Here is a 14,559-nt window from a genome sequence, read left to right as displayed (position 1 = left end):
GGTGCAGTTCTGCGCAGTCCTCCTGCATCCCAGGCTCTTAGTGAAATTTTCTTCATTTTGTGAAACAGGAAGGAGAAAACATACTCCCTATCTAAATGTAACACAGGGTGGGGAGCAATTTGTGGCATGGAGCATACCGTCTTTGAAGCAAAAGACATGTCCACACAATATAATGACATGACAGGATCTAGCTGTTCAATAAAGAATTTAGTGATATCCCATAGATGAAATGTTTTTTAATAATAAAAAAAACATGCCAGAAAATGCTGCGCCCTCTATTGCTTTTTCTAATATAATCAATAAAGATGACATGACAAGCAGAATTGCTACATGGTATTTGACCTATTTGTGATGCAATGATTACTTTGGAAAATGCAGTTCGGGATCATAGTGTAATACTTCAGATTATCCACTGGGAATCTGGGGTGAAATCCTGTCCCCACTGAAGTCAATGGGAAGTTAGTTATTGACTTCAGTTAGGCCTGGATTTCACCCCTGGTTTTTAAGCAAAAACTTAAATGTGCTTCAGAGTCTATTATTCCAAAGAAGGAAGTTAATGATCAACATGTATTAGGCTGCCTGTCTTGTTTTAAGACAAAGTGCAGTACTTTGAACCAACCAAAAGTGAAAGTATAGTCAGAGATATAGGAGTGGTTGTTGGTTGATCTCTGAACTCAGCTGGGGGGTGGGGTGGGGTGGGAGAAATGGGACGTGCAGATCACTCCCAAAGACAGGTCTAGCTACACATATTTATGGTACCAAAGAGGTTGGTCAAATTGAGAGTAAATATCTCCATGATAGAAGAATTTCATTCCAATGCTTCAGCCATTATATTTGACAATGTGCACATTAATGACCTGATTTTGAGAAGCACTGAGCTGACTTCAAGGGGTGTCCAGCAAACAAAGAAAGTATGGTCTGATTTTCAGAAGTGGATTATTAGACAATGTGAAACATAAGAACATATTCATTCTGGTTTTCAAATAGTTCTTAAAGACATTTAAACATCCCTAGTTGCAAACTGGAATTATTTACCATAGGTGTGGCTTCTGTGAAATCCATCAAAAGGTCACCTGGCTCCAAAGTAAATGTAATTCCAACATCCGTGGGGCTCTAAAGGCAGAAAAAACCCCACAAGTTGGGTAAATATTAAATATTTGTAATTAGAGTTTAAAATATATTTAATTAAAGAATAAATTAGCCCAGTAGATTATAAATTACACATACAGTTTTAAATGTGTTTTGACAGGTGAATCTGGAGAGATGGACAACAAAATTATATATCTTTGAAACCCAAGTAAATATTCATTGAGTACTCATCCAAAGCCCATTGAAATTCATGGAAGAACTCCCACTGACTGCAATGGGCTTTGGATCAGGTACTAAATGTCCTAATTTTCTAGCTGCTGCCAGTATACATAGTATAGTATAAGTATACTGCTACAACAATTTCATATTAAAAACTACTCCCAACTGTAAAATTATAGTTAATACTGTCATCTCATAAGAACATTTAACCATAGCCACTTTCTGTCTTCATATCTATCATCTCTAATCACTTCTCACTCTATTTACGTGACCCTATCTTTGCATGTTACCTTTGCACCAGGTGATATCTGGGTTTGTCCTTCTGACATTTGTGGTGTACACGTTTTCTGTGACACGGGAGATGCTGATGAAACAGATGTCGATGCTGCTGCAGCCGCTGCCAGTGCTGGAGGAAGGTCGTCTTCATCACTGTGGTTGTTAAAAGTGCATGAAGCTCCATTCATTACAAGGTATAACAGAATTTTGTTTTAACTTGCTTTGGAGGTATGAGAGGCAGGGGGAAGGAGAAGGAAAGGACAATCTGGACACCAGCTACAGTGTTTCTGAAAGTTCACCAGGCCAGGCATAGTTTAATATTTACAGCTAAGTTGGCAAATAAATTGGATTTTCTTTAAACTTTAATGATTTCTCAATAAAAAAATACTGACTAAACATCAACAACAAATGCAAAAACGTAAATGGCATGTAGTTTCAAATCTAACTTGATATTATGTACAAATAATTAACATTATGACTGAAAATGTATTTGATTAAAAACATACACTGGTGACTATTTCATATTACTTTTTCATTTTATAGTTTTCATTTTTGCATTTTGCTATTCTATAGGCTTTGCTGTATTGGTAAGAAAACCCTCAAATAGATATACAGGATCAACATCAGCCCTGGTATAACAGTAAATGTGAAGTTACCAGAGTGGATTTGGCATGCAGTATGTATGTATTTCCTTTTTCAAAATACCTTTAAAGGGCAGTTCTACTCTGAAAAGTAACTGTAAAAATAACATGGTGAAAGCCCATGTTTATTGAGAACTAATGACTCCAGATCAAATTTGCTCCGTTTACAGAGAAGCCATTTCTTTTAAAAACCAGGCAGTCAAGTTGGGTTATTTTCTTCTCACACATGGTCACCAGTAAAAGAAATGCTGCAGAGCATATTGTTCCCTCAATTACCATTGCAAAAGCCCACTGATCACAAGTCATTGACTTCAGTGTGGTTTGGGTCAAGTTTTTAAGTCCTCAATTATCCATGCACAGTGGGGCCATAATTTTGCCTCCAGGACCTTTACAACTGGTGGTGATGTGTGAAGAAAACAAAACCAAACCACCACCACCACAAAAATAAAAAATAAAATAAAATAAAAAGCTTGGCTGTCACAATCCAGTGCAAGTTTGCTTCTTTTTATTTGTAAAGTGGGCAAATAACCTGGCACTTACTGAATTACAATGCACATGGAACCCTGCAATGCCAGTTTGTCAGGCACTTTTCAGAGAAGGCCTGTACTTTGGTTTTGCTTTAATCCAGGACTGTGCACCTATTGTTGCTGTCCATATAAACACTACTAACACAAATTACATGACACACTGCCCAACACTATCTCAACAAAATTGCTATGTGGTTTGGTTAATACCAAGGCTTTTATAAAATGACTAGACTTTGCCAACTAATATTGTCTCTTCCATGGTTCATTCTTTTCCATGGACGAACAATAATTCATCACCACTGCAGAAGAGCATGTATGACACCCTGTTTTCATGTTTAAAACAAAATATTAAAGCTGCTGAGTTTATTAAATAGGTATTTTATTAATGCAACAAGCCAGATTTGGGCTCCTGGCCTAGTTAATCTCTTTTATAAACATGCAGCTGACATTTTCTCAGTCCTTACTCCTCACACTCAGCAGGGATAATCTGGCTCTCTCCCCAGCCTTGCTGGGTAAATCTGTTCCTTCATACTCCTGTTTTGTGGGGAAGTGGAAATTCTTTTAGAATCTGCCAGTTCAGAAAGGCTTCTTAGGTCACGTCCAACTAAACTGGGGAATGAATTTGTATTCCTATCTTATACACACTGTGCTATTGTTTTCTAGCTACAGGTTTGAGCACAAGACTTTTTACCACTCTACTCCTTTCACAGCACTCCTCCTTTCATTTTTTGTACCCACAATCCAGACACCAGATGCTAAATCCCATTCCCACTGAACTCAATGGCAAAGATCACATTGACTTCAATCAGAACAGAATTTGGCCCCTGAAGAAATAAATGTAAGGGCTAGCTTGTCAAATACCGGTGCCTTAATTTTGCCCTCAGTGTTTGAACACGAAGCCATTGTATATGCAAAACCTACACATGCAAGTACCTAAAGAAGGTTGTGCAGTGGGAGTGTGTTGGCTCCAGAACCCAGAGGTCAATGGATCAGAACAATTGTCTGCTAGTCTCATATGCGGTCAGACTATGATCAGAGTGGTCTCTTCAGACCTTATTATCTAATATTCACATTGTACTTGCAATTATTTATTTTGAATGGGCTGCAAATGCAGATTTTAGTTTTGCTGGTGTGAAAATGTGAAGCTCGGAGACTCTATAATTATACATGTTATATAAACATTTGTTAAAAATATGTAATTTACTGTTGGTTTTGTAGCCCCTAGCATTTTAATTGCAATCTTCCACTGAGTTCCAGTTTTCTTAGGGGGCCATCATACTGGTGCAAGGCTGGAGAACTGAAAATCTATATTCTGATATTTATACAACGAAGGTGAGATTTTCAAAAGCTCCAAAATCAAAATGTGAAAATTCTAACCTGAATCTCCATGAATGCATTATTTTAAATACACTTCAAAATATTGATTTCTTCCACTTGTGTAATTTTCCTGTTGCTTTCATTTTCTCTTGGGTTGCCAATACTATTCCTCTTATCTTCACATTCACCACGTTTCCAACGCTTTCTTCTACATTTAAACTGATGCATTCTCACCCTCCCAAAGACAGCTCCTTCAAACAATTTAATACATGACTGGAATTTCTGTGGGTTGGCTGTGGCTACTATTCTCATAACCATCCCTCTCAATGGCCTCTTATATCATCTTCATTCTCTGTAACACCTCCTCCTCCTCACCCTCATCCATCTCTCTTCTCTCCATTCCCTGTCTCCTTACCCCCCTCTTAGCTACTTCTCCCCATCTGTCTTTGGTTACCAACCTTCTCTACTGCTACTACCTTCTCTTGACCCCTTATACTCCCTTTCATTCTCACTGCTGTACCTGACGCTATTTCTTTCCCTCACCCTCAGTCATTGCTTTCCCCCAATAATCTCAGCTCACGGCCAGTTCTTATTCTCTTTACCAACTCACCCTAGCTTTCTTCATTATACTACCATAGGAATTAACCTTCCTCCACTCCTATGACATTATTATAATGACATTATCCATATCAAAACTACCCACCTCCTTTTAGTCTATCACCCACCATTACAGACTTGCTCTGATTGTCTGATTTGTTAATGATAAATCTCTATTGGCACATGACACCTCCTTGATGATAGAATTGTCACATGCCTGACTGAGACCTGGCAACATAAGCACTCACTTCATTCCTCCCTCTGAGGATCCTCAAGTTAGTTTACCTTCTTTCTGGAAAATTCTCCAAATTTGATGAGAAGGTGGGTGACATTGCCTACCCATAATTCAAATTCTTCCCACCCAAATTCACGCTAACCTTTCCCTCATGATCAACTCTCCTCTTTCATTACACTCCACATTCTGAAACTGTCTCATCTAGAAATAATGATGGACAATTAACTTTTTAAAAATCTATTTAACTATTCTTCAGAAATTCTCTGACTTGATCGACACAATTGATTATTTTCTCTTCCAAACATCATCATCCCTACAGTCTTAAGTATTCCTATAGACTACTTTGACCACTTTTCCTCTAGCTTCCTTTCTGTCTTGATTCCTCTGCAGCTTTCAAGCTCTCTCACCCACTAGAGAGCTCAACTGAATCAATTCAAAATTTCCCAGTAGTTCTCGGACCCTGCCATCAATGACCGCCTCTCATCAAATTGGACTTTGTGCTGAATAAACATTAATAGTATTTGCATTTTTATAGCCCCTTCTGAGGAACTCAAGCTGCTTTAAAACCAGTGATGAATTAAGCTTCACAACACCCTAGTGAGGTAGATCTGAATAAATTGAAGCACAGAGAAGTCAAGTTCACAAAGAAGTTTGTGCTTTAACCTCGATTAGAATTTAAATCTCTTGACTACCAAAACTGTGGTTAAACCATAAGACCAGCCTTCATTTCCAATGTATCTGTCCCACTCATTATCTTCTCAAATACCTGGTTCCTTCACAGTTGTTTCTCAGTCCTTCATTTGCTCACCTTGTAAACAAGTTTCTGATCTCTAGTGTCTCAAAATAGCAGGGCCACCCGGGGGGTAAGGGGAGGCAAGTGGGGCAGTTTGCCCCAGGCCCTGCAAGCCCTGGCCTGGCAGTGGTCCGGGTCTTCAGCGGCATTTCGGTGGCGGGGGGGCCCTTCAGTGCTGCCGAAGACACGGAGCGACTGAAAGGCCCCCCACCACTGAAATGCCACCGAAGACCTGGACCGCCGCTGGGTGAGTACACGTGCCGCAGCTCCCCCGCTTTGCTCCAGCCCCCCTGAATCCTCTGGGCAGCCCTGCAAAATAGTGTGAGACAGATAGGTCTCTACACTTGTGGGAGAATTTTTCTCCATTGTGATACTAAATCTGATTAACTAAGGAAAGAGCTGTAAAAGCAGAGCCTAAGTTAAGAGAAGCACATTTGTTTGAGACACACTGGATATTCACAACAAGCAGACAACCTCGTGAAAATCTTTCTGCAAAATGCTGCCAAATTCCATGCCATGTGTCATCTCCTATATTAGCAGGGAGTAATGTACCTTGCATTCCTTTCCTAGAGTGAGTTGTCAATTCCTCTCTTGAGTCTCATTTGCAACAATGATTTCTGATTAGCATGGGCTGATATACCATGGTGCAAGAGACTCATGTCATGTCTTGCTGGCCAAGCCATGAGGGTGTGTTCCCATCTGTTAACCGTAGTATCCTGGTCAAATTCAAACTTGTGTACTTACTATATATTTTGACAACCTAAATCTCTGCATAGTTACAATTTGATTCAAGTTCTTCAGTTCTTTTCCTAAAATATTCTGAGATCTGTTTGATGTAGAATAGCTACTGCATTTCATAACAAAAGTGATTACATTTGGGAAAGTAACTCTCTCTCTATATTTATTGGGATCTTTCTGGATGCAATGTGCTACACAAACGAAAGCTACGGTTAGTACTATTGCATAGTTAGTGTCATTGGGAAGATTAGTCCAGCCAGAGGAGCTGGGCATTATCATCTCACATTGTTTGCATATTCTGTTTTTTTTCTTCCTAATGAATTTGGTGTTCTTGGTTTATGTATGCTGGTATCACCCCCTCTTTCCTTCTGTTCGGTTTAGTCCATCCCCTCCAATACATGGTGCCAGTGTCTCCCTTGCCATAATGAGTGGTCCAGAAGAATGAGTATTAATATAACATGGTGGTTCCAGCCAAGGATCTCAAAAGATGTTACAAAAATGAATGAATGAAGTGTAATGCTTCATTGCTCTTTGGAATCAGGGATCAAACCTGAGACCCCTAATCCTAAGAGCACGAGCATCTACTGCTTGAGCTAAAAGATCAAGCTCTGTTAGCCAAGAATGTAGCAGTCTCATCAATCTCTGTATGTGGCCCAGAGAGGGACCGAGTGCCATGCTGAGTGGGAGTGGGTTATATAAGAAACATAGCAACTAAGTATTATTATTTTCAGTGGAACAACTGAGGCAGAGAGGGGTAAAGTGGCTGGCACCAGCTCATGCTACAGGAACAGATGCCAAATCTCCTGCCCTTCATGGAAAATTTCCTCCTAACCCCCAAAACCTAGGTTGGATTATGTTCTGAAGTATGACATTTTATAGGTCCTACCAAAACATGATTTTTTAATTATTTACTATTATAACTCTGGATACTAATGTCCAGTCCCTGTTTTCAGCATGATCAGCTGTGACTCACCAGCCCATATTGATTGATAAAACCTAAAGGAATTGAAATCTGCAGGTTTTGTAAAGGTTCAGTAATTTTGTCTACTTAAAATCAACCTCTAATTTCAAGTGGAAAAGGGATTTTTAGTTCCTAACTTCTACCACTGAGTAATGTTGCTGTTCACTGTTAAAGACAAGGGGCTTGCATTTTAGTGGGGTAGTAAGTGTGTGTAGATTGCATATTCATTTAAGTACTAAGTACTTCAAGATCCTCAGAGATGAAAGGAACTATATCAATGTAAGATCATTATCATGTAATTGCACTCACGCCTTTCAGAAGGCATATCTTGAACAATAATTAGCACAATTTTAATTTTCAGCTTGGTAGTAGAGAAAATCTTGCAAATAGTGCTGTACAACACTCACAAGCTATATTGTCTCGTTAACTTCCTCACACGAGAAACTTTAATTTCCTGCTTTTCTGTAGCACCTGTTGATGGTGTAGTTTCTGGCCGTACTGGTGCTGGACTTCTAAAAACAAGAAAAATGTTTGTGGTGATGGCTTTGTTTAAGCAATTTTGAGGTATGTCAGCAAAGTTATAATTTAATGACACATTTAACTTGAATTAGCAAGTACACATTGGCAAATTTACCCTTTTCTTCCATTTGTAATCCAACATGCTGGTGTACACACACGTATTTTTCGTTCACAGTTGTACTGCCCTATATACCATGTAACTTTATAAAGAAGCAACCATTTAAATATATTAAATCCATGCAAAACACAATAAAGACACTTCAGTGCTAACAACTTAAAACCCAGAAATGCAGTATTTTAAAGAGACCCAACAAATAGTTTTTGTAAAACTTTTTAAAAACATAAATATAACTAGAAATATATTAATGGACTAAAGAAATCATTCATCAAAATAGCCTTTGATTGAAATTAAACATTTCCCTGCTGTGTCTGCAACACCAATACAATAGCGATGTGCTAGTGGATGAGATCCAGGGAACACACTAGAAACAAAAGAAATTGCAAATGTTCAATTTAAAGTAAAGATATATATGACTGATGGCAACATGAAGTAGCTGTGATTGTTATGTAAGAATGTGGACCATGGCTGTAGATATCAAAGTGGGGTCCTGATCAGAGAAGAGCTCTGCTTGCTGTTGTGCTAGCATTCTGTAATATTTAATAACCCAGCTTGCCTTTCAGATTCCATATTTAGTTTGTAGGGATGGTGATTAGGATAAAAATAATCTTTGGAATTGTGAAGTATGTAAATCTGATCTGGAAATCATTGAAATGCCAATAACATGGAAGTCCACAATGCTATGTTTTGGTGACACTTTTCACTGAAGTAACGTTCAGATTGTTTAATAATTAGGAAAAGGAGCTATTCCATAGCACACCTCAATATCCTTTCAGTTCAAGAACTGCTGCAGGGAGGCTAAATGTGCAAAGACCTGTATAATGAAATAATCTGAGGGTCAAACCTCAACTGATGTAAACTGATGTTCAGCTCCATTGGCTTCAGCTAAGTTATATTGATGTGCATTGGCTGAGGATCTGGCTCTGAATGGACAGCATTGCCATTTCTAAAGCAGTTTCCTAATAGGGTAGTTTTCATTCATTACATAAATCCAGTGAAAGCAGGAACAGAAATAATCAAATATCAAATCTAACATGAGATACAAAGGATACGCACACAGCAAGCAATGAATTTATCACATAAAAGGATTTCAGACACATCAGGAACCATAAGATATCATAGGGATAGAGCAGGGAGGACCCTTACTAATTTATATCAATAAGTGGAAACCCCATTGTGGTTTTCTGAATATTGCAAAATCATAAGTGAATATAAAAAGTATTATTCCAAAATACACAAACTATTCCACTCATTTGACAAGTACAATTTACCTTTATGACATTTCACAGTATGCTAGTAAATTTCCTGTTAACATATCCTGCAAAAATAATGGAATTTTAGTAAGAGCAGCCCCCTGTTACAATATTCTGCCATCAAATCTTTGTTCAGGGTCTGATCCAATCAGTCTTTCCATTTACTTCACTGCACATTCAATCAGACCCTAAGTGGCAGAGACCACCATTTGATTGTGCACATTATAGGAGCTGCAAATTAGCCAAGGTGTAAATTAGTGGAGGGCCTACAGTATTCTTACTTTAGATGAAAAGGAACAATAATAAAATGTAATGATACACTGCACTTTTATATGGATTTCAACCTAAAGATCCAAATCTCTCTGAGATATCAGATTGAGTCCATTCCACAGCACATACAGGATACAGACCCTCAACAAAGCACATATCAGATATTAAACTGATGTTACCAATGTCAGAAGATGGATTTTTAACCCCCATTTTTTGAAACTGGCTGGCTAAACTCCTGTTCCCACTGAAGACTTTATTCCTCAGCATTGCTCCATCTGCCCCCCCTGCCGGTTTCCACTGAGTACATTTCCCCCAGCCTGAATATATTCAATGCTCTTGCTTCTCTCAGTATGAAACACTCATTTGTGGGTGATTAACAACAGTCTGGAGAGCAGCTGGCTGGTTGTCCTCATTGGTGAATCTTAGTAGTTCACAGGTGTTATATCACTGAATGGGTGCAGAATGTCAAACATGGTAATCCTTGGTTATATAACACAAATAGCATTTTTCCCTTAGGTCTAAATTTAGAAATATTTGTTGATAAAAAGCAGAAACCATGCTTTTAAGGCAGACACATTCAACCACTGAAGGCCACTAGCTAGTGAGTTTAATTTAAATTTGTAAAAATGGCAGGCTTTTAATCCTGTACAAAGCCCTAAAAAAAAATCACACTGACATTACTGAAAAAAGAATGAACTATAAAGCTGAATAATTTCTATGGTTACATTTTGAATTCTATAGCAATCGTATATTATCTCACATGAAAAGATATAGCTTTTCAAGGAGATACCTTGTAATTATTTTGGCTATTTAAAATAGAGTATTTATGCGCAAATATAGACCCTTTCCCTATTACGTGTAGTAAGTGACACAGATTTGAACAAAACCTGACATTCTGGAGGTTCAGGATGGCCCATGCTTTAAAAAAGCATAATATATTACAATTTCTTGTAAGGTACCCTTGCAAAATGCCACGATTTTACGGGAAACTTTTTTTTGCAAATGTATCCAACTGCTTCAGCATAAGAATGAAGATATTGAACCAAGACAGCATCTTAATGACTTGACAGGCTGCATAATAATCTAGCATTTCCTAGTGAGAATGACAATGACAATCATGAATGTCAGCCTGCCATGACACATCAACAGAACCTGCCTAAAATTAGAGATACAGCACGCTTCTCACCAGAGCTCAGAGCTTTAGTGAACCAGCTCCTCCAATCTCACAAGCCTGCTCATTAGTCTTGCAAAGAGTAAAAAGTAAATAACTTGAAGGTATGTCTTCACTGAAGAGTTGGCTAGAGTGGGCATCTGGGTTTAGCCTAATTCAGGTGTGAGCATCCCCACTGCAAAGCGCTACCAGAGTTACTGTGTCCTCTCTGAGTCTGCACTTGTCCAAGTGTTTCAAGGGAATGTCCCATAGTGGTTTGTGCTGAACTTCATCTACGGTTCTCTCTCAGCCCGCTGTGGGAGAACACATCTGCCTTTTGAGGGGAATTGTGGGTGTGATGTTGCACCCCGTAATGCTTTATAGAAATATGCTTATGAATGTAAATATGACATAACTGCAATATGTTTTATGATAGATATGCCATGTAACATATCTTTGCAAAGGTTATGTTCTACTGTATGTATTCATCCTATTCATATGCATGTATCATTTTTATATCTGAAGTTATGAGCCTTGGCTCTATGCTTGTATTTAAAGTGTTTGCTGTAGAAAGCACTTAAGGCAGATTTGATCAACATAGTGTGAAGGGGTTATTCAAGTAAATGGAAGTACTTGGCGAACAATGGACCTTGATAGGTGTCAATCCACATATAAGCTTTCCTGGGAACGTCCCTGTAGAGAACTAAGTCATGAATGGACATGTGACTTGCCCAGGTGACTCCAAGACTCTATCTTATAGCTGGGATTCTACACAGGGGGAGGAAGGGGTTTCCACCCACAAGACAGAAACTATATAAAGTCCTGGGAGACCCCTCCATTTGGTCTTCAGCTGGCTCAAGAGGTAGCCTCTTTACCCCCAAAGGATACCTGAAAGAAACTGGAGAAAGGACAGTAACTAAAGGGGTGTGAGTGATTGCTGGACCCAGACTAGAAGGAGGCTAGTCTGTAAAAGAAGCTTATTGGAACATCTCTGAGGGTGAGATTTCATCTGTAATCACTTTCTTACTGTATTAGGCTTAGACTGTGTTTTATTTTATTTTGCTTGGTAACTTACTTTGTTCTGTCTGTTATTACTTGGAACCACTTAAATCCTACTTTTTGTATTTAATAAAATCACTTTTTCCTTATTAATTAACCCAGAGTATGTATTAATACCTGGGGGGCAAACAGCTGTGCATATCTCTCTATCAGTGTTATAGAGGGCGAACAATTTATGAGTTTACCCTGTATAAGCTTTATACAGGGTAAAACGGATTTATTTGGGGTTTGGACCCCACTGGGAGTTGGGTATCTGAGTGTTGGAGACAGGAGCACTTCTTAAGCTGTTTTCAGTTAAGCCTGCAGCTTTTGGGAGATGTAGTTCAGACCTGGCTCTGTGTTAGTAGCAGGCTATCATCTCTTGTTCAAACCAGGCAGGGCACTGAAGTCCCATGCCGGCAGGGGAAAACAGGCTCAGAGGTAGTCTAAGCACATCAGGTGGCAGTCCCAAAGCGGTTTCCATGATCCAACCCGTCACAGTGGGAAGGCATTGAGGGACTATCAGCTCTTCAGTGATTTAAGTGGTGTCCTCACTGCAAAGTGGGCAGGTTACCAGACTGAGTTAAAGTGGAACCTGACCAAAGTATGAGAAAAGAGTATAAAATGACTGCTCCTGGCTTGAACTGATTGATTGTTGCTTTCACATCCCCTTTGAATGGGAACATGTAATTCGTTCTTTGAGGGTGTGGGGGAGAGAAGAGAAGGAAGAAGAAAATATTTTATTTAATAGGAAGATTCGCATATAACTAAGGGCCTCACAAATGAAGCATGTGCGCACACACACACACACACACACACACACACACACACACAAAACCCAAACCTTTCCTTAGTTTGTAGTCTGAGGTTTTTCCACTTTGGTTTTCTTGGTTAAGCGAAGGCTATACAAAGATCAGGAACAACATGGGTTTGTTTCTGTTGCTACGATGCCAGAAAAGCTCTTATGAAACCTTGGGTTAATTATCAAGAGGATTATCTGGCAATTTGAAAACCGCTTTCTGAGTTAATGCCTTTTTACTGGATTGTCATACAGATTGTGACCTTAACCAAGTATGCCCCTGAGGTGCAGTGGTTTACTAGTCTGCACAGGGCTTGTGGGATTTCCCTACTCTTTTCATTCCAGATCCGTATTTTTCTTCCTTTCGGAAAAAAAACAACCCCTCTCTTCCTTCCTCCCCAGAACAAAAATACATCTGTGGACCGCAGTCTAGGCTAAGAGTGTAATGCTCCTGCGTTCTGGCAGGAAGGGGTGATACGAGTTCTTTTTCTACCCACGTCTAGAACAATGCTCTCAGCCCAACAGCCACCGTCTGAGCTCAAAATCAGCTATAAAATCAAGTCTTCCCATGGCAGTCAGGACAGTCACTATTCATGTTGAGATTTTCAGGAGACATAGAGGACACTCCTATTGAAATTCAGTTGGATTTGGGCACTTAACTCACTTAGCCTGTGAAAATCCCAGCACTAATGTCTAATGCAGATGATTATGTAGAGAATTATAATGGAATTTTATGATTTCTGACTTCACTAGTAATAATGTCTTTTTGTAGTTAGCAAATTAAAATATAAATGGAAACAATTTTAAATAGCAAAAACAGCATCTGATTTGGGGCTATAGGTAACAGACAAGTTCTTTGAACAATAGATTTTCTGATTTTACTAAGAAAACAGCAGTATATTTGTTTCCTAATGAATTTACTTAACCTTTAAACTAAGCCATTTTTCCTTTGGAGGCAGGATTGAAGTCTTTTCCTCACTTCTGTGAACAGGTGAGAATAGCAGTATTAAATGAGTTCCCATCAGCAGATTTGTAGGATAAGTTTAGCTACTTTGCTGATAAGAACACAGCAGTATTTAAGGGTTCAAATTTTTCTAGTTCCAGTATGTGTACTTTGAAATTGTGCTAGAGGTACATATGATGCCAGCAGATCAGTTCCAGCTCATGCCCGGGCCCCTAGACCCCACTGAACACTGACAAATGTATCGCTGGATACCAGTCTGGCTGACCTGCAGGTTAGTCTAGTTAAAATAGATATTAGTGTTATTAGAACGTGTTTAATGTTCAGACCTTATGGAGTGCTTGTAGGATGCTACATGTATTAATCGAAATTATAATGCCTGTATCCCATTGTATAAAGTTAAATTGAGCATTTTCCTTGTAAACCTCTGTAATTGTGTAATTCACCAAACTGGGGGGGAAAAAAGCATTAATTAGTGTAAAGTGCTATTCCTGTAGTCAAGCTTGAAACCAAATGAGGCATTGTAAAACATCAAAAGGACAAAGATTCTGTTGCCCTCCCCACTTACAAGAAGAAGAGGCAGGCATTGACACTTGTTCTATCAGCTTTTGTTCTGGGACGAAGGGGATAAAAATCCCTGACAAGGTGAAACTGGATCTTTATGCTGTCTGAACTCTGCGGGGCAAAGATTCTTAAACATAAGCAAGAGATCCTAATACTGCTTGGCATGGGTCACCACTAAAGGATATATACAGCTTCTTATTATAGAAACTTATATTACTTTTTAAAATCTCAGACTAATTCATTTGTGTGTTTCCTGTTTTACCCTTGTAAATAACTCTCTTATTTATTCTCAAAGGGTACATCTACCCTACCTGCCGGATCGGCGGGTAGCGATCGATCTATCGGGGATTGATTTATCGCGTGTAGTGTAGATGCGATAAATCAACCCCGATCACTCTCCCATCGACTGCTGAACTCCAGCCAGTGGCAGATTAACAAATTTGGCGCCCCTAGGCCCTCAAAAAATTGCCGACTCCCCCAGCTCACCTCTGTTC

General features: G+C 39.0%; 1 protein-coding gene across 1 annotated transcript in view; it reads right to left on the bottom strand.

Annotated features, from left to right (window-relative positions):
• Nucleotides 1-14,559, bottom strand: part of LOC120393920 (band 4.1-like protein 4B) — a gene marked incomplete at its 5' end in the record, with an annotated part of 163,361 nt that overhangs the window by 39,148 nt on the left and 109,654 nt on the right. The window contains 3 exons of the mRNA XM_039518377.1: nt 1,036-1,113; nt 1,599-1,737; nt 7,801-7,905. Coding sequence (XP_039374311.1) covers nt 1,036-1,113; nt 1,599-1,737; nt 7,801-7,905 — 322 coding nt within the window. The remainder of the gene's footprint in view (nt 1-1,035; nt 1,114-1,598; nt 1,738-7,800; nt 7,906-14,559) is intronic.

The sequence above is a fragment of the Mauremys reevesii genome, unplaced genomic scaffold (assembly GCF_016161935.1).
Source record: "Mauremys reevesii isolate NIE-2019 unplaced genomic scaffold, ASM1616193v1 Contig37, whole genome shotgun sequence".
Taxonomy (NCBI): domain Eukaryota; kingdom Metazoa; phylum Chordata; order Testudines; family Geoemydidae; genus Mauremys; species Mauremys reevesii.
Note: the sequence above shows the minus strand (reverse complement) of the source record. Positions and strands in the feature narration are given on the sequence as shown.